This window comes from Bombyx mori, chromosome 2 (genome assembly GCF_030269925.1).
Source record: "Bombyx mori chromosome 2, ASM3026992v2".
Lineage (NCBI taxonomy): Eukaryota > Metazoa > Arthropoda > Insecta > Lepidoptera > Bombycidae > Bombyx > Bombyx mori.
In genome coordinates this window covers 2,640,075-2,659,955 of record NC_085108.1, presented here as the reverse complement: position 1 = coordinate 2,659,955, position 19,881 = coordinate 2,640,075, and the positions used below count along the sequence as shown (strand labels likewise).

Below are 19,881 nucleotides of genomic sequence, written 5' to 3'. Positions count from 1 at the left end.
ATTTCATGACCTGGTAACTGAGACCTTTAAGTCATGTCTATTTTAATTTATATTCATATTTTTATGAAAAATGATAATATGGAGTGAAATGAAATTTTAATGAAGATGATTAATTTGAGACATTAATCAACTGGGATGAAATTAAATGAAATGAAATGGAATGAAAAATAATCTCAGTAAAATGGTGGTCATTTACTAAGATTTTTTCAGTAGACTTTTTGCAGGATCCTGAGAAGTTACGTCCAGCAGCTTTGTTTCAGTTTCCCACATTTGTGCACTTTCACAGATATTAAACAGTTAATAAACCACCATTATTACACATTTAAACTCGAAGAAACACTTACTAGACAAAATAAAACAAATCACACAACTTCACTCCTCGCGTTCCCGCCAAAAAGTCACAATATTAATCTATTGTCAATTTGACCACAGACTTTAAACAATAAGAAAAGGTTAACAATAAACAAATATGCATGCGCTTGTGTGTCAAATACATGGTATTGTGTGTAATGTTTTTATTTATTGATTTAATGTATTTTTTATGCATAATTTAAGAAGATATTAACATTCTGCACTTCTCTATATTCTCTATAAGTGTGGGAAATTACATTATCCTCCGTACGCGCAATTTTCGTAAAAAGGGATACAAAGTTTTTGCTTCACGTATTAATATATATATTAAAGAAGTAGGCTTTATTTTTGGGGCAATTGAGGCTGCGACCTCATGTCTGATCGCAGCGTGGGGTCTTCGACGCGCTAGCATTTAGCGAACAGTTTTTAAAGCGTAAAGTATTGTCTTCACAGCCGAGAAACAACTAGAAACTTGCCAATTCACTTCCAACCCTACGCGGGCTGGAGTATAAAAGGCATCAGACTCCGGGCATTAGTATCAGTCTCAATTTTAACGTGAGAGAAACAACATGTACGGAAAGCTGGTAAGTGATTATTTTTTTTGAGCGAGCGATTTAGTGTATCCAGATTTTAATACGAATGCGCTTAAAGAATGTAATATATCTATGAATTAGGCAAAGATAAAAACGTTGTACTGGGTTCTGCTGTGTATGTCATAGCGTTTTACGGTAGGCAGCGGCTTGGCTCTGCACCTTGGATTGGTGACGTCCATGGGCGACGGTAGCCACTCACCATCAGGTGGGCCGTATGCTCGACTGCCTATAAGGGTAATACAAAAAAAGGTTTCTTTTTTGTTCACCGACTATAGACAGGTTTAAAAAAAGCAATTATATTGGAGACTAGCTGTACCCGTCCGCTTCGCTGGCCACTTCAAATTAATAATATTAAGTACATGTATTTTCTACATTCACACCAAGTTTCAAGTCAATCGGATGCACGGTTCAGTAGTTATAAGTTACTAGAGGTTCCGCAGTAGTCGAAATTCGACTATAATTAATTGGAATTGTAAGTTGGTATACTATTATGATTGCATTTTATACTTCTATAATCACAAATTTCGCCAAGGCTACACTAAAAAAAATATTAACAAAGACAAACAATATTTAATCTATTCTCAATTTGACAACAGACGTCAAGAACAAAAGTTTGACAATAAATAGTATGCATGCGTGTGTGCGTAAAATACATGGTATGTAGTGTGTGTAATGTTTTTTTTATTGATGTAATGTATCTTTTATGCATAATAAAAATAAAAAAATTAGCATTGTGCACTTCTTCTCTATATTCTCTATAAGTGTGCAAAATTTCATACTCCTCCGTCCGCGCAATTTTCGTAAAAAGGGATACAACATTTTTGCTTCACGTATTAATATATAGATAACGGAACATCCGTAAAAACCACTGTAGATTTATATATTAGTATAGATAATCAGTTTCATTTATAGAAATATTAAAAACAACAGAAGAAATGGAAATATTACATGATATATAAGTGAGTCTCGTTTATAAGCTAAGCACGTTGAAATAGTAAGCCTAACTGAAAATCAAAATATATGTTTCTTCTATGTGAAGGTTAGGCTAGGAAAAGTTATAAAATTATAAGTACTGTCATCAGTTCTTGATACGAACCGATAATTTCAAGGAAATCTGACGTCTTAAAGTCGTTAAAAAATATATTGAAGGAATACCGTGACGTAGACGTTAGCGTCGGCTATGTGAGAAAGGCGACATCTCTAAGCTCCCGAAATAAACACACCACTAAAGGTTCTCCTGTGCATCATTTTGACGATTCATAAAGAATGAAAACCATCATACAACGCAAGATATTTGACAGTAGCCTGAATCTCGCTTACGACATTTTCAAGATAAGCTTACATATATACAAGTTCCGAACAACAACATTCGGACCGTCTATGTTGATGTGAACACTATTACGAGAGCTATTAGTCCCTAGAAAGAGAGTATTTAAGAGAGGCTGTCCTCGCCAAACCCGTTGCTTGTGACGAAGGGCTCGACGAGCTAATTAACCCATAGACACAGCCCACTGAGTTTCTCGCCGGATCTTATCAGTGGGTCGCGTTTCCGATCAGGTTGTAGATTCTACGAAGCACTGCTCTCATTAGGGCCCAGTGTTAGCAACACTTCGGTTTGAGCCCCGTGAGTTCACCTACACGAAATATCACCCGCTCGCTGGAAGATCTTCCTTTTCTTGTTATACTTACAACTGGTGACCCCGACGTGATCTGAACACGCAACCTTATACTAACGTCGTTAGAAGCATTTTTCCCAAGTTTCCAATAAGATACAAACTCCATTACCCTCCGTATACTAACAGAACAATAGGCTTCACTGCGAGAATATCGCTAGCACAGTCTGAATCTCAACTGTTGAGTAGCGACATTTTCTTCTTTTCTCCTACTATACGGGATCCTGCAGCATGTCCTCATCTTCTATTCAGGTTTATCATACTTCATAACTGCACTCACAGCCTTTTGTCGCATATCCTCTTTCACGCAACCCATCCAAGTCTTTCTAGGACGCTATCTCCTGGATTGGTATTGGATAGCCATTGTTTCCTTCATAACAGCTTCCCGATCGAAATGGCCAGAGTGTCATAAAAGATGTATTGCTGTTCGTTAGTCTCGCTAAAACTCGAGAACGGCTGGATCGATTTGGCTAATTTGGGTCTTGAATTATTGGTAAAAGTCCAGGGAAGGTTTAAAAGGTAGATAAATATGAAAATGCTCGGAATTAAATAAAAATAACAATTTTGTTTTTCCTTTAATGTGTCCTCCCGTCGGACGCATTCCTTTTGTTTGTTTTAAGTTTATTTTATACAAAAGTTCAGGTCTCTTATTTATCGATCGAGTCACTACGAAGTCTGCCAGATCAGCTAGTAACCAACTAAAAATTAACAAACAAATACCATATTTGAAATGAAAGTTAAGGATAAGGAAATAGAGGCTTTTTTATTTATGTATTACCATTAAAGAAAAACCATAGCTCATACAAACAAATAGGTCGCGTAGCGATGCCCCAGCTGTTTGCTGATGTCTATGGGCCGTGACAACCAATCGCCATCAGATAGACCGTTTGCCTACGACAATTCTCGATGCTATTCCATCATTATGGGACTCGTTCGCGGCGAGCGCGTGTTTATTACTACTAGAGGTCCCGCAGTAGTCGAAATTCGACTATAATATAAATAATAAATAAATATAAATAAATATTTACTAACAATCACGCCACGTTAACTGGTCCCGTGATAAGTTCGTAAAGAACTTGTGTTACAGGTACCAGATAACGGAAATAAATATAAGATTTTTATTATACACATACATATATTTAATAGACATCCATAACCCTGGAAAAGACATTTATATTTATCATACAAATATCTTCCCTTGGCGGGATTCGAACCCGCGACCCCCTTGAGTAGTGACCATGTCACTTACCACTACACCAGACGGCCGTCTTGGAATTAATTGGAATTGTAAGTTTGTACACTATTATGATTGTATTTTATACTTATATAATCACAAATTTCGCCAAGGCTACACTATAACAAAATATTAATAAAGACAAACAATATTTAATCAATTCTCAATTTGACCACAGACGTCAAGAACAAAAGTTTGACAATAAATAGTATGCATGCGTGTGTGCGTCAAATACATGGTATGTAGTGTGTGTAATGTTTTCTTTATTGATTTAATGAATCTTTTATGCATTATTTAAAAAATAAATTATCATTGTGCACTTCTTCCCTATATTCTCTATAAGTGTATAAAATTTTAATACTCCTCCGTCTGCGCAATTTACGTTAAAAGGGATACAAAGTTTTTGCTTCACGTTTTATTAATATATAGATTGTTTTCTCACGTGTATTTTTTTTATATTTTCATCATAATCTGGCTTGTCTAATGAATCGCACGCCAGACGGTCGCGTGTTAAGTATTGACAAACACACTCGTACTTACGTCGAGCTGTGTAATTAACAATTGAGCACGTTAATTATCGTTTGAATTTGAGCAACGTATTTGAGGAGTTCTCGTTAAAAAACTGTATGTTCGACTTTACAAAACTCCACTTGGAAGCGTCGATTGAGACGGTAGCGGGCGTCCCAGACTACCGGGTCGTGGATTCGATCCCCACATATATTTTTTTATTGCTTAGATGGGTGGATAAGCTCACAGCCCAGTGTTAAGTGGTTACTGGAGCCCATAGACATTTACGACGTAAGTGCGCCACCTTGAGATATAAGTTCTAAGGTCTCAGTAGAGTTACAACGGCTGCCCTGCCCTTCAGACCGAAATGCATTACTGCTTCACGGTAGAAACAGGCAGGGTGGTGCGGACTCACAAGAGGTCCTACCACTAGTAAAACCACATCGGGCAAGCGTGCGTGATGAGATGAACGGGTTTATTTTCACTTTATATAGGTATCAAATATCTATATATGTATATATTTAAACTTATTACCTATAGCTTAGATGGTTGGACGAGCTCACAGCCCATCTGGTGTTAAGTGGTTACCGGAGCCCATGGACATCTACGACGTGAATGCGCCACCTTGAGATATAAGTTCTAAGGTTTCAAGTATAGTTACAACGGCTGCCCGACCCTTTACCTCGATCCTGCCGAATTCTACAGCTAAGCAGCCCCGAATGACTATTCGAACGGTAGCCGGTGATTGTGACTCAAGCTTCGTGTCTCAAAGTGGCTCTTAGTTCGTGACGCGGGTCATGAAAACGGCTGCCAATAAATCAGACTATGTAAAGTTCGTTCGCAATGCAACATTATCGCAATTGACCCGTTGCGTGCGTTGTATTACTACAAGTAATATTTTTTTAACAAATTGGATATTTTTTTTTGGAACAATTAGTGCGTGCTAGTGTTGCGATCGCCACCGGTCAAATTTACGGAATAGTGATTCGATCAAGAATGTATTTAGGTTTTTTTTTGTTCCTGGACTTCCACAAATAATTCAAGACCAAAATTAGCCAAATCGGTCCAGCCGTTCTCGAATTTTAGCGAGACTAACGAACAGGAATCTATATATTAATACGTGAAGCAAAAACTTTGTATCCCTTTTCGCGAAAATTGCGCGGACGGAGGAGTATGAAATTTTCCACACTTATAGAGAATATAGAGAAGTGCACAATGCTAATATTTTTTTAAAATAATGCATAAAAGATACATTAAATCAATAAAGAAAACATTACACACACCACATACCATGTATTTGACGCACACACGCATGCATACTATTTATTGTCAAACTTTTGTTCTTGACGTCTGTTGTCAAATTGAGAATAGATTAAATATTGTTTGTCTTTGTTAATATTTTTTATAGTGTAGTCTTGGCGAAATTTGTGATTATAGAAGTATAAAATACAATCATAATAGCATAGAAACTTACAATTCCAATTAATTATAGTCGAATTTCGACTACTGCGGGACCTCTAGTACATTTAAATCTGTATAGATTATTAAGGTGTTTTCAATTTACAGTTCGCCATCCTCACTCTGGCCGCGGTAGCTCTGGCCCGCGAGTACCCAGCCGGACTCCACCCAGCCATTTGCCCAAACTACCCGTTCTGCGATGCTGACGCCCTGGCCAAGTACACCCCACAGGGAATGCCGATACCAGAATGGGTGCGCAACCCAGCCATCCTGCCGATCGCTCGAGCTGCGTAAGTACTAATCCAGATCTTATTCAACCACAGAATCAATGTAATTTACGTTGGCTTACGTAGATGGATGAATTATGTAGGTCACTCCACATTTGATGTTAAGTTACCTGAGCCCATAAAAGCCACCTCGATGACGTAGTGTTGAAGTCTGATACATATAGTTTAATGACTAACCCATTCTTCAAACTGGAACTCATGACTGCTTCGCCATAGAAATGGGAAGGATGCTGCTAAACCTGGTACCCGTATTGATTTTCAATGCCAATAAGTTGCAACAGTGGTAAGGAGCCGTGGAATAAACCCACGAGGACTCAAAATCCTCGGGATCTTTATAATGCCACGCTATTACTTCATTAGACCCGTTAATGTTATTCGCGTCTGGTATTTAAAGTCTTGAGTCAAACTAGTGTTTTTTTTTTATTCTAGGTCGAATTCTGTGCCCAAATATCCGGCTGATTTCCCGGCTGCCCTATGCCCTAACTACCCATACTGCTGGTGAATACACAAGCTACCTACGCTAATCAACAACAAGTCAACGGTTTTTGCGGATGTACACTTTTTATATATATAATTTAGAAGATTGAACACATCGATCAGCCATGTTACTGTGGAATTATCATCTTATCAGCAATAAAACACTGACCGCCCAACACGGGTTGGGCATCACTATGCATGTCCAAGTTGCCTCCTTTATAAGTCCATCAATCTGTGGGCACTCTGCTTAAATGCGTGACCTCCATTCATTATGATAGTCCTGATATGTATTCCGCGTATAATGACCTCCCAAATAACAGATTTTCTCCTAGTCTTTGTCAATGAAATATTGCGGTAAACCACAATCAGCTTCCCGCTTATAGGAAGACCTCAAAAATCCCAATTTCGAGAAAAGGCTGGGAAAAATAGAAATGTGAAAGCAGGAAAGTTAGTTGATCGAAGGCTAGCCTTTTAAATTACCATCTTTGTTGGGACTTAGAGTTAGGACAAGATTTTGCAACATCTCCTAATGATGCAGTAGTAACCGGAAATGGAAGTTTTGCTTTTTGCTCAATTAGCTGTTATGTTGTTCTGCTGAAGATGATCTCTTGAGTTGCCACTAGTAACTTGGTTCAGGTCAATTAATCGCCAAACTTTGGACGTTGTACTTACTAACTAATGTCTAAAGATGTCTAAGCTGTGTGTGTTTGTAAACAATATCGTTGACTTTGCCACTGCAACGTCCGTATGCAACGCTTATGAAATTCAATAGTGAAATCAGGTTCAGGCCTTCGTTACGCAATTACGTATAATATACAAATATCACCAATATTACAAAAGCTTAGCGTGTAGTTTTGACGTAATGTATCTATCATCCACAAATGCCTGTCTATAACCACTATTAATTGAATAAGCGACATTAAAAATGTATTAATTAGATGTGAAATACGTTTCAGCTAAATTTTAAGTCACGTCAGATTTTCGTTATTTTTTTTTATTTTTGTATATAAAAAAATTGTAAATAAAAAACAATTTCTTTTACTCTGTATGTTTTTACTTATTCGTTATACCCGACTCAAGTTATCATCTAAGACTATTTTTATTCTTATCTACATGTATCTAATTATAACTACTTTTACGGATTGAGCTGGCGTATTGAAATCGTAAACAAAAAATAACAATGAAAATACCAAACCTCAGATCACTACATAGTTTAGAACAAAGTCACTTTCTCTGTCCCTATATCTGTCTATTCCTATGTATGCTTAAATCTTTAAAACTACGCAACAGATTTGATGCGGTTTTTTTTAATTTAAAGAGTGATTGAAGAGGAAAGTTTATATGTATAATGACATCCATTAAATGGTGGAGAAATCTCTATATATAAAAATGAATTGCTGTTCGTTAGTCTCGCTAAAACTCGAGAACGGCTGGACCGATTTGTCAAATTTTAGTCTTGAATTATTTGTGGAAGTCCAGAGAAGGTTAAAAGGTAGATGAAAATGCTCTTAAATTAATAAAATTAACAATTTTGTTTTTCCTTTCATATGTCCCCCGTCGGACGGATTCCTTTTGTTTGTTTTAAGTTTATTTTATACAACAATTTAGGTATTTTATTTATCGATTGAGGCACTACGAAGTCTGCCGGGTCGACTAGTCAATAATAAATTACAGTTTCCGAAGCGAAGCGAGGGCGGGTCGCTAGTAAGACTATAAAAATTGCTTGCTTGTCATATGTATAACACGAGAATATCCATAAATAAAACAATTATATTCCTCGATCCGTTGCATGAACTCCTAAAGTTGCTCTATAATCTTGATTTACCAGCTCCGTAGTAAAAAAAAATTGAAGCTGAGATATTTTATTAACGCGCGAACTTCAATTAAATCCATTCTTAAGAACATGTTTCAAAACGACGCGAACAAATTACTTATATTTTTTTTAAAACCAAAAAGAATCAATCGATTTATTATTATATCGAATAAATATCTGAGTATGCCTTTTTTATTGCTTGGATGGGTAGACGAGCTGACAGCCCACTTGGTGTTAAGTGGTTACTGGAGTCCATAGACATCTATAACGTAAATGCGCCACCCACCTTGAGATATAAGTTCTAAAGGTCTCAAGTACATATAGTGATATTGAGGTGAGGATTGCACGGAATTTCCCAAATGCCGACCAAACCAGTCGTATGCGTCTCTCAATCTCTGTATTGAAGTTACCACGGCCAAGCTGGATAGTCTGACCGAGGTAGACAAAGTCTTTTAATTCTTCAAAGGCTGCGTCCGAGATGGTAACTTGGCCCTGGACGGTTTGATCATTGGACATGACTTTCGTCTTGTCAAGGTTCATCCGCAGTCCCATGCATCAGGAAGCAGCGCTGAGATTGTTGAGCATATGACTGAGGTCCTCAAGCGATTCCGATATTACAGCACCAATGATTCAAAGTCAAAGCTCGTAAGTTTATTTTTAGAATTTACCAGCTGTTCCCGTCCGCTTCGCTGGGCATTTAAAATTAACATTATTATTTCTCACCCCCATAAAGATTCTCATCATTAACGCCCCCGCAACTGGTGTAGGGAGTCCAATACTAATATAAATATTAGCCTATCCATTAAGTACATGTATTTTCTACATGGATACCAAGTTTCAAGTCAATCGGATGCATGGTTCAGTAGTTATAACGGAACATAAGTAAAAACCACTGTAGATTTATATATTAGTATAGATTAACAAGACGCTTAATTAAGTAGAATGCAGAGCAATTAATTATTGAAATCAGCCTACGTACGTTTTTATAGCGTGAATTTTATCGCAATACATTATTACTTATATTATTATACATTCGTCGCGTGCAAAAATTTATTTCCTGTTAGACTAGTTGTATTTGTGATCTAGTTCTAAAATACTGTTTTTTTCTCTTAAATGTTTGAGTGTTTCTTTTAATAGTGATATATAATTTTATGTATATTGTATACTAGCGGACCCGGCGAACTTTATTCCGCCACACGGTTTGTTTCAAACACATCAACCAGTCAACTTTAAAATTCTACTATAATTAACACAATTAACCATAGAATATATTATTACGTTTAGCTGTCAGTTGCGTTTTGTTATAGTTACCACGTTTTATGTCAAGTCCCACGGGAATGTGATAAAAAGTATCCTATGTCCTCCTCCTGGTTCTAAGTTACCTCCTCACCAATTTTCAGTCAAATCAGTTCAGTCGTTCTTGAGTTATAAATAGTGAAACTAACACGACTTTCTTTTATATATATAGATGTCGGAGAAACCGCATTATTAAGACTCAACGTCCGACATCATAGGGGCGAATAGGGTGATCGAGTTAAGAGAAATATTGAGTACACAAATCACGTTTTTTATCTTAGAACAATTTAGAAATACTAGAGGTCCCGCAGTAGTCGAAATTCGACTATAATTAATTGAAATTGTAAGTTTGTACACTATTATGGTTGTATTTTATACTTCTATAATCACAAATTTCGCCAAGGCTACACTATTAAAAAATATTAATAAAGACAAACAATATTTAATCTATTCTCAGTTTGACCACAGACGTCAAGAACAAAAGTTTGACAATAAATAGTAATCATGCGTGTGTGCGTCAAATACATGGTATGTAGTGTGTGTAATGTTTTCTTTATTGATTTCATGTATCTTTTATGCATTATTTTAAAAAAATATTAGCATTGTGCACTTCTTCTCTGTATTCTCTATAAGTGTGGAAAATTTCACACTCCTCCGTCCGCGCAATTTTCGTAAAAAGGATACAAAGTTTTTGCTTCACGTATTAATATATAGATTCTCTTGACGTTAGCAAACGAAAACGAATGACAGTTCTTAGGACGGAGGCACCGCTCTTCAAGAAGGCTGGTTGGTAATCATTCTCACGGATCGTTTGGAACCTCTGGCTCTGCGGAGGGACTTCGGTTCCCTCTGTATTTTGTACCGTATGTTCCATGGGGAGTGCTCTGAGGAATTGTTCGAGATGAGATAATACCGTTATTTCGTTTTTACCATCGCACCGCCCGCCACCGGAGTAGAGTTCATCCATACTACCTGGAGCCGCTGCGGTCATCCACAGTGCGTTTCCAGAGGTCTTTTTTGCCACGTACCATCCGGCTATGGAATGAGCTCCCCTCCACGGTGTTTCCCGAGCGCTATGACATGTCCTTCTTCAAACGAGGCTTGTGGGGAATATTAAGCGGTAGGCAGCGGCTTAGCTCTGTCCCTGGCATTACTGAAGCCACTCACCATCAGGTGGGCCGTGTGCTCGTCTGCCTACGAGGGCAATATAAAAAAATGTGATGGCGTCTATGCGCCTCCATCGGCTAGGCTCTATCGTAGCACGAGGTTAGCCGAGTTCCGACCACATTGCGATCGTGTTGTCACCTCTCGTGTATCAGTGCTTTGTTTTGATACCTAACTAATGACCGTCTCCGACATTTATATATGGGATTGTGGGGCATATTTTAATAGATTTTTAACACTAAAATCTTTATTTTAATAAAACACTCATAGACTAGTAATCTCAATCGATGACTGAGATTGAGATTAATTTTCTTTTGTTTTAAGTCTATCTAGTGTGCCAGTTTGAACTGATTAAAAATACCGATCTTCCCGTATAGTAATTTTAATAATTAACAACATGCTTAAAGGTTTGGTCTATTTTTGATTTAATCCCTCTATATATTGTTAATAGTAGATAATAATAATAATCAACACCGTAATATATCTGCTGTATCTTTGTTAGGATTTATCTGGATACAAATTGTCTGGAAGATATCGCCTTTAGCGACAAGACAGCCAATTGTACTTTTTATTTATTTAATAATCCGCATTGTTTATTTGGTGTACAATAAAGAATACTCTCTTCCTCTCTTCAATATTTATACATTGCAGTACGGAAATTGTCTGCAGGCATTATTATTGATGGCGTACAAACAGACAAGAGATTATTAATATTTATTGTGCCGATGCCGGTACGTTTGTATCAATCTTTTTTTTTTAATATTTAAGTACTTTAACGAGATTACATTCCTGAACGAACCAGTTACTCAACTTTTTTTTTTAATATAGTGAATTGACGCGAGCGTTAATTTATATGCAGCGGTGCATTGTATTTTAATGAAGTGTCTACGTAATGTCACACAGCAAGGCCACACGTCGAGTTTCCCGCGCTGTCACTTTGACGTCTGACGTGTGTAATTTAAGGCACCGGAATATCATTAACTGCCTTCCTATCAAAGAAATTACTACGGGTTTATTTATTTATTGATTGATTATCAGAAAATAATAATCCATCAATTCGCACGTATAGAAAACAAAATAAATTAAACAATAAATAAGAATGATAATATACAAGTAGATCTTCTCGAGTAAGATTTTTACCGGTGGTAGGACTTCTTGTGAGTCCACACGGGTAGGTACCACCACCCTGCCTATTGCTACCGTGGGTGGTGCATTTACGTTGTAGATATCTATGGGCTCTAGTAACCACATAACACCAAGTGGGCTGTGAGCTCGTCCACCCATCTAAGCAATAAAAATTAATAAAAAAAGAGATCTTTTATTGCCACGTATCATCCGGCTTTGGAATAAGCTCCCTCCCCTCCATGGTGTTTCTCGAGAGCTATGACATATCCTTCTTCAAACGAGGCTTTTGGCTTACTTAACAGTAGGCAGCGGCTTGGCTCTGCCCCTGGCATTCCTGAAGTTCATGGGCGACGGTAACCACTCACCATCAGATGGGCCGTATGCTCGACTGTCTATATGGGCAATAAAAAAAATGTAACCATGAAATACCTAATGGTTCAATTACTGACGGTCGTAAGGGTTTGCCTTCAGGATGCTGTCAAACTATTCAGAATTTTTTTTATTGCCCTTGTAGGCAGACGAGCTCACAGCCCACCTAGTGTTAAGTGGTTACTGGAGCCCATAGACATCTGCAATGCAAATGCTTCACCCACCTTGAGATATAAGTTCTAAGGTCTCAAGTATAGTTAAAACGGCTGCCCCACCCTTCAAACCGAAACGCATTACTGCTTCATGGCAGAAATAGGCGAGGCGGTGGTACTTACCCGTGCGGACTCACAAGAGATCCTACCACCAGTAAAAGGAACCGAAAATATTGAAGAAAGAAAAATTACACGATGCTATTCCTGACTGACTCGGTGGAGCAGTAATTAGCAGCCCTGACTGTTGCACCAAGGGTCGTAGATTCGATTCCCACCTCGGGCAAACATTCCTGTGGTGAACAGGTTTTCTTGCTTTTTGTCCGGGTCTTTATTATGTATATATTTAAACATATATAAGTACGTATGTCAGCCTCTGGTACCCATGACACAAGGAATCCTAATTTGGGTCCGGATGACCGTGCGTGATTCTTTCCAGTTATTTACCCTTTGGAAGTTAACCGTGAACATTTGTTATGGATGTATGTATTTCATTAGAAAAATTGGTCTACCCGCGGGATTCGAACGCCCGGCTCAGCCCCAACCCTCGTTACGAATGTACGTAGTCTTATCCATAAGGCCACGACGATTTCAAAAATTAATACGTATGTACGTAGCCTTATCGATAAGGCCATGACGATTCCAAAAATTAATACGTATGTACGTCGTCTTATCCATAAGGCCACGACGATTCCAAAAATTAATACGTATGTACGTCGTCTTATCCATAAGGCCACGACGATTTCAAACATTAATACGTATCTACGTAGTCTTATCGATAAGGCCACGACGATTCCAAAAATTAATACGTATGTACGTCGTCTTATCCATAAGGCCACGACGATTCCAAAAATTAATACGTATGTACGTCGTCTTATCCATAAGGCCACGACGATTTCAAACATTAATACGTATGTACGTCGTCTTATCCATAATCCCACGACGATTCCAAAAATTAATACGTATGTACGTCGTCTTATCATAAGGCCACGACGATTCCAAAAATTAATACGTATGTACGTCGTCTTATCCATAAGGCCACGACGATTCCAAAAATTAATACGTATGTACGTCGTCTTATCCATAAGGCCACGACGATTTCAAACATTAATACGTATGTACGTCGTCTTATCCATAAGGCCACGACGATTCCAAAAATTAATACGTATGTACGTCGTCTAATCCATAAGGCCACGACGATTTCAAAAATTAATACGTATGTACGTCGTCTTATCCATAAGGCCACGACGATTCCAAAAATTAATACGTATGTACGTCGTCTTATCCATAAGGCCACGACGATTTCAAAAATTTATAATGAAATATACCTACATCAGTACGTAAATGCCACTAAAACTGAGGATTAAGCCAGCTAAACCGTCACGTGGGTTCATAAGTCTCGAAGTATGTGTCGCGATATGATTTGCGTTGTTGTGAGCTCCCGTAATCACTTAGCTCCGTTAGCGCCGTGAACTGACTCACAGCAGAAACCAGTTCATAGTAACAATGCGGAATACCTTACCTTAAAGTGAACTAGCATCGGACAAGATGTTTTAGTAGGAAAAATCGATCAGGCGCAAAATATTACTATTATGAGAGTTTTGGTAACCGATGATATAGATATGTCAATCACCATTACCTACCTGTTGTCTCAAAAAATAACGCTATTTCTCAAGGGATATCTTACGAACGTGATCTAAAGAAAAATAGCATTATTACACAACCCCCCCCCCCCCCCCCCCCAGAAAAACGTGTCGATTTGAAAGAAATTTGCGTAATTCCTAGATAAAATATTGCGACTTTCGAAACTCGAATGAATATGGGGCACGAATATGGATGCGAGTGGCGCTATAAAAGAAAGATTGTCCGGAAGAAGCAGCATTCTGTATCCAGTACGTGGATAGTTTACATCATGTCTACCTTCGCTTTTATGGTCCTCTGCGTCCAGGCTTGCCTGATCCAAGTAAGTAATTGTTTTTCCTACCTATGCTGATAGCCTTGAGAATCTATTTCAGTTTCTTCTTGGCGTGTAGGTGAGCTCACGGGGCTCAAACCGGAGTGTTGCTAACACTGGCCCTAACAAGGGCAGTGCTTCGCAGAATCTACGACCGGATCGGAAACGCGACCCACTGAGAAGATCCGGCGAGAAACTCAGTGGACTGTCTTTTTTTTTTATTGCTTAGATGGGTGGACGAGCTCACAGCCCACCTGGTGTTAAGTGGTTACTGGAGCCCATAGACATCTCTAACGTAAATGCGCCACCCACCTTGAGATATAAGTTCTAAGGTCTCAAGTATAATTACGACGGCTGCCCCACCCTTCAAACCGAAACGCATTACTGCTTCACGGAAGAAATAAATGGGTCTATAGGTTAATTTACTCGTCGAGCCCTTCGTCGCAAGTAACGTGTTCGCCGAGTACAGCCTCTCTTAAATACTCTCTTACTAGGGACTGATGGCTCTTTTAACAGTCTTCACATCAACATAGATTTGAGTGTCAACATAGGCCTTTTTTGTGGTTTTAGAACGTGTACGGCCAGTACTTGGGCAGTCTGGGTGGTTGTGGTTGTGGAGCCGGCTGGAACGGTGTAGGAGCTGGTTGGAACGAACTCGGTGCTGGCTGGAGTGGATTCGACGGTGGATACGGCGGTGGTTGCGGTTCATACGGAGGTGAGGGTATCGGTAACGTTGGAGTCGCCGGTGAGCTGCCCGTCGGTGGTGTCACCGCTGTCGGCGGCCGCGTGCCCATCATCGGTGGTGTCGAGTTTGGAGGTCCCGCCTGCGCTAGAGGTGCCGTCTCTATCTGCGGACACTGCGCTCCCACCTGCGGCTGTGGACGTGGTCTGGCTGGATACTACTAAAGCTTTTATTGAGAATGGACTGCTTTAAATAAATTTTGATCAACACAATTACATATAGTATTCATTTTATTTTTTGTCACCCGTAGGCGTAGCCTATAGGTGGCGAAACCATACTTCAAGCATGGCACGCCGAGATTGAAACTTCCGTTGGGACGCGGCTCCCCCATGGAACGGAGATCGCAGTCGGTCAGAGCCTACCCGCATCAACTCATCATCATCATCATTATCCTGCCCTTCTCCCAGTCACCTGGGGTCGGCGCAACATGTTTTCTCCTTCCATACTCTTCTATCATATACCATTTCTTCGCTCACTCCCCTCTTACCCATATCGTCTTTCACACAATATATCCATTTCTTCTTAGGTCTACCTCTTCCTCTATATCTTTCCACATTCATAGTTAACACTCTCTTACCAACCTCATTTTCATTTCGTCTCATCACATGTCCATACCATCCCAAACGCGCACTTCTCAGCTTCTCTGTCACAGGTGCCACTTTCAGACTTCCTCTAACATATTCATTCCGTATTCTATCCATTCTCGTTACTCCATACATCCATCGCAACATTCGCATCTCTGCTGCATGCAATCTATACCTACCCGCATCAACTAAGGCTCGCTTATATTTTGATGCGATAAGTTTGTGTGTGTACTGGCTAACGAATTTTCAAGTTAAGCTTGCATATATTCAAGTTCCGAATATCAACATTCGGACCGTCGCTCTACCGACCAATATCACCCATTCAGTAAAAGATCTTTCCTTTGTCATATTTACCTCCCAAGAACAGAAAGCATTTTTTTTATTTTACACAAAATTTATAGTTTGTTCTTACAATTTTATGTACCCGAAAAACGACAGCATTGTTAGTTCAGTGCTGAAGTTATGCGTTTTAAAATATTTTCATTCGCCCCACCATAGGCCAACGTCAAGCAACAAAAACACTTTACCTTATAGATGACGGTGCGATCACAATTTGAAACATGTCTAATGAAGCACTCTGAAGTAACCTAGTTTAAGTAAATAGGATTAAGTGTACGTGTACTAGGTTTAAGGTAGAATAAGGAAATGTAAATAATTATAGAAATAAAGAGTCCCAACAGCCCTACTCCCCCTCCCCTCCTTTTATTAGCCGCAGCTAGGAATGCAAAGTATGAATGGAATGAATGAAAGTACGAGACTAATAAATGCGAGAACTGGTATGATAAAGAGGCTCGGAATGAATGCGTGACCTAGTTTTTAGCCCCTTATGGGCAAGGAGTATCAACTATAATTAAAATTAAAACAAAAAAATGTAAATATGAATCTCTGGCTTTGTTGTTTGCTAAAGGTACGGAAAAAAAAAAAAAAAAAAAACACTGAAGCACTTCATAACTGAAAATACACCCGCCTTGTGCTATATCTTACAACTATCATATTGGTGTGCCCATCTGTCCGCAATGTGCATGAACGCTTAGGAATAAAATTGGCTATGTTAGCCACACATGAGCACACCGTGGCAATTAGAATGGTAGTTAAAGTTGTCGCCGTGGCTGAAATCGGCTAAGGAGTCGGCGAAATCGTCGTGGCCTAAAGGATAAGACTTATGTAATGTTTTCTTTATTGATTTAATGTATCTTTTATACATTATTTTAAAAAAATATTAGCATTGTGCACTTCTTCTCTGTATTCTCTATAAGTGTGGAAAATTTCATACTCCTCCGTCCGCGCAATTTTCGTAAAAAGGGATACAAAGTTTTTGCTTCACGTATTAATATATAGATAAAAATGAATTGCTGTTCGTTAGTCTCGCTAAAACTCGAGAACGGCTGGACCGATTTGGCTAATTTTGGTCTTTAATTATTTGTAGAAGTCCAGAGAAGGTTTAAAAGGTAGATAAATATGAAAATGTTCGGAATTAAATAAAAATAACAATTTTGTTTTCCCTAGGGTGTGTCCCCCGTCGGACGGATTCTTTTGTTTGTTTTACGTTATTTTACACAAAAGTTTAGGTCTTTTATTTATCGATTAAGGCACTACGAAGTCTACCAGGACAGCTTGTACCTTACATACTTAAGAAATGTTCATGATTGACTTCCACGGCGAGAGAATAACATTACGTAATAAAAATCAAATCCGCAAAATTATAATTTGCGTAATTAATGGTGGTAGGACCTCTTGTGAGTCCGCACGGGTAGGTATCACCGCCTACCTATTTCTGCCTTGAAGCAGTAATGCGTTTCGGTTTGAAGGGTGGGGCAGCCGTTGTAACTATACTGAGACCTTAGAACTCATATCTCAATATCCACCCATCTAAGCAATAAAAAAGGAGAGTAGTAGTAGTATTAAATGATTGTCCCTTTTTTTGGTCAGGGGGCTGAACCTCATACGAGGCTTCAGCGGGTAAGAGATTTGACAGTCTGTAGATGTTGGGAGCAAATCGCCAGACGATGTCTGCAGGACCCTACCGACCGAACTGTCACCCGATGTCCGATTTCATTCGGATATAAATCGCATTATATACGAATAAAACGCATTAAAGTCAGATTAGTTCTCATTGCTACGACGCCTTCCCGCTCACACAAGTACCATAGTGGTGACCTGCGACGGAACAATTGCAGCCTTCACACTTCATCATCAGCGCATCAAGAACTTCGGCTACCACTATTCGCGCACTCTCGCAGATAAAAGCAAGTCATCGACAGTTGTCCCATAGCAAGCCAGCATCGCAGCCTCAACAGGACCATCGCAGCCGACTCACCGCGCTTCCTACGGCACGCAACTTCACTGCCTCATCACGACACTACAGTTCATCGCAGCCCACGACCGGATCATCCACGCTTGGGGTCACACATCTCCGGCGTGGCAGCTCTGCATCACATGGACTACTCACGATACACGCACAGCATTCAAGCTCAGTCTCAACTCACCGCAGACTTCGAGCAGCAAGCTAATCTCAGTACGGACAACGCTAACTAAATGACACGACTTCCGGTCTCGGAGGGGAGTGATGTGGCGGGGAGCCATCATACAACGCAAGATAATTGACAGATACCTGAATCTCGCTTACGACATTTTCAAGATAAGCTTGCATATATACAAGTTCCGAACAACAACATTGGGACCGTCGGTCGAGCAAATATCACCCGCTTGGTGGAAGATCTTCCCTTTGTCGTTTAAGCCCTCCCAAAATGGTTTTTTTCGGGCCGGGGGCCGAACCTCCTACGAGGTCCCCGCGCCTAGGGGGCGCGCGGTATGTGGGACTTGACGATCTGCAAGGTGTTGGGAGCAGACCGCGGGCCGAGGAGTTTTAGGGCCCTACCCACTAAACGACTCCCCTGCACTCTTACACCCGACGTCCGATCTCCGTCCGGGGTCAAAACCCGGTCAGAGTAGGGAGGTTCCCGCGGTCTACACTACAACTAGACACGCGGCGCCACCCCGAGGACACCCGAGCGATGGATGGTCGAGGCAATAGTCGACGACCAACGAGGTCGGTCTCCGTGGTACGGCGGCCCTATCAAGCCGCCCGGGCGATACCGCTGGTGTTCCGGGATACCCCGCTGGGCCATGACCAGCCTGCCGGGTCGGAACGCGATACTCCGCCGACCGGGTTGCTCTTCCACAGTATGCTCGGCGACGACGGCGACGATGAAAATGCAGACCGCATCGCAGTCCGCAGCCGCCGACTGAAGTACCGCTTCGCTCTATTGAGGACTCCCAGCATTTTTGAAGCCAACTTGGCTTTGCCCTCCAAATGACTCTGAAATTGGACATCGCTCGAAATGTCGACCCCAAGTATCCCAATACTCTTGGAAGGATACTCATTGGAATTGCGGCGCCAAGACAAAGGGGTCCTTCTTAGCAGTGAACGCGCAAACCTGTGTCTTCAATGGGTTGAATTGAACCAAATTCAATTCACCCCACTCGGAGGCTCACCCCAGAGACTTCTCCACTTTAGACACAAGTTTTGATCGTCTCTCTTGCACCACGCTCCGTGAGAGACTCTGATGGCCGATATATCGTGCATCCCCCGTGCTGTCATCCGCATAGCAATGCATGCCATCAATAGACAGCATGTCATTGATATACAAGATGAAAAGCGTGGAGGAGAGCACCGAACCTTGTGGAACGCCAGCGTTAATGGTCATGGTACCAGAGCATTCACCGTCTAGAACGACCGTGATGCTCCGCCCATCCAGAGCCCCTCGGGGATTCCGTAAGCTGACAGTAGCTTCGACAGAAGTGCCCTATCTGATATCAAGGTTCACAGCAAGAGCCTCGCCCTTGCTCTCCAAGGCTTCAGCCCACCTGTGAGTAAGGTATACAAGAAGATCGCCAGCTGAAGGTGGACTCGCAGAAGTCGAGCATCGCCTACCAGGACGCTTTGCAAAAAGATAGGTTCCCGCGGTTAACCCCACAATCCGACTCGAAATGTTTATCCTACCGGAACTCATAGACGTGAATTGCATCCCCCACTTAGGAAAAA

At 40.3% G+C, this 19,881-nt stretch overlaps 2 protein-coding genes across 2 annotated transcripts; both read left to right on the top strand.

The window, feature by feature from the left end:
• Nucleotides 1-890: 890 nt before the first annotated feature.
• On the top strand, nt 891-6,964 carry CPH1 (cuticular protein hypothetical 1). The gene is made up of 3 exons (NM_001173305.1): nt 891-935; nt 5,925-6,106; nt 6,533-6,964. The coding sequence occupies exons 1-3, from the start codon at nt 921-923 to the stop codon at nt 6,603-6,605; spliced, it is 270 nt and encodes an 89-aa protein (NP_001166776.1). The 5' UTR covers nt 891-920; the 3' UTR covers nt 6,606-6,964.
• Nucleotides 6,965-14,370: 7,406 nt separating this feature from the next.
• LOC101743094 (chorion class A protein L12-like) lies at nt 14,371-15,464 on the top strand. The gene is made up of 2 exons (XM_021352640.3): nt 14,371-14,519; nt 15,081-15,464. The coding sequence occupies exons 1-2, from the start codon at nt 14,376-14,378 to the stop codon at nt 15,414-15,416; spliced, it is 480 nt and encodes a 159-aa protein (XP_021208315.2). The 5' UTR covers nt 14,371-14,375; the 3' UTR covers nt 15,417-15,464.
• The last annotated feature ends 4,417 nt before the right edge of the window (nt 15,465-19,881 follow it).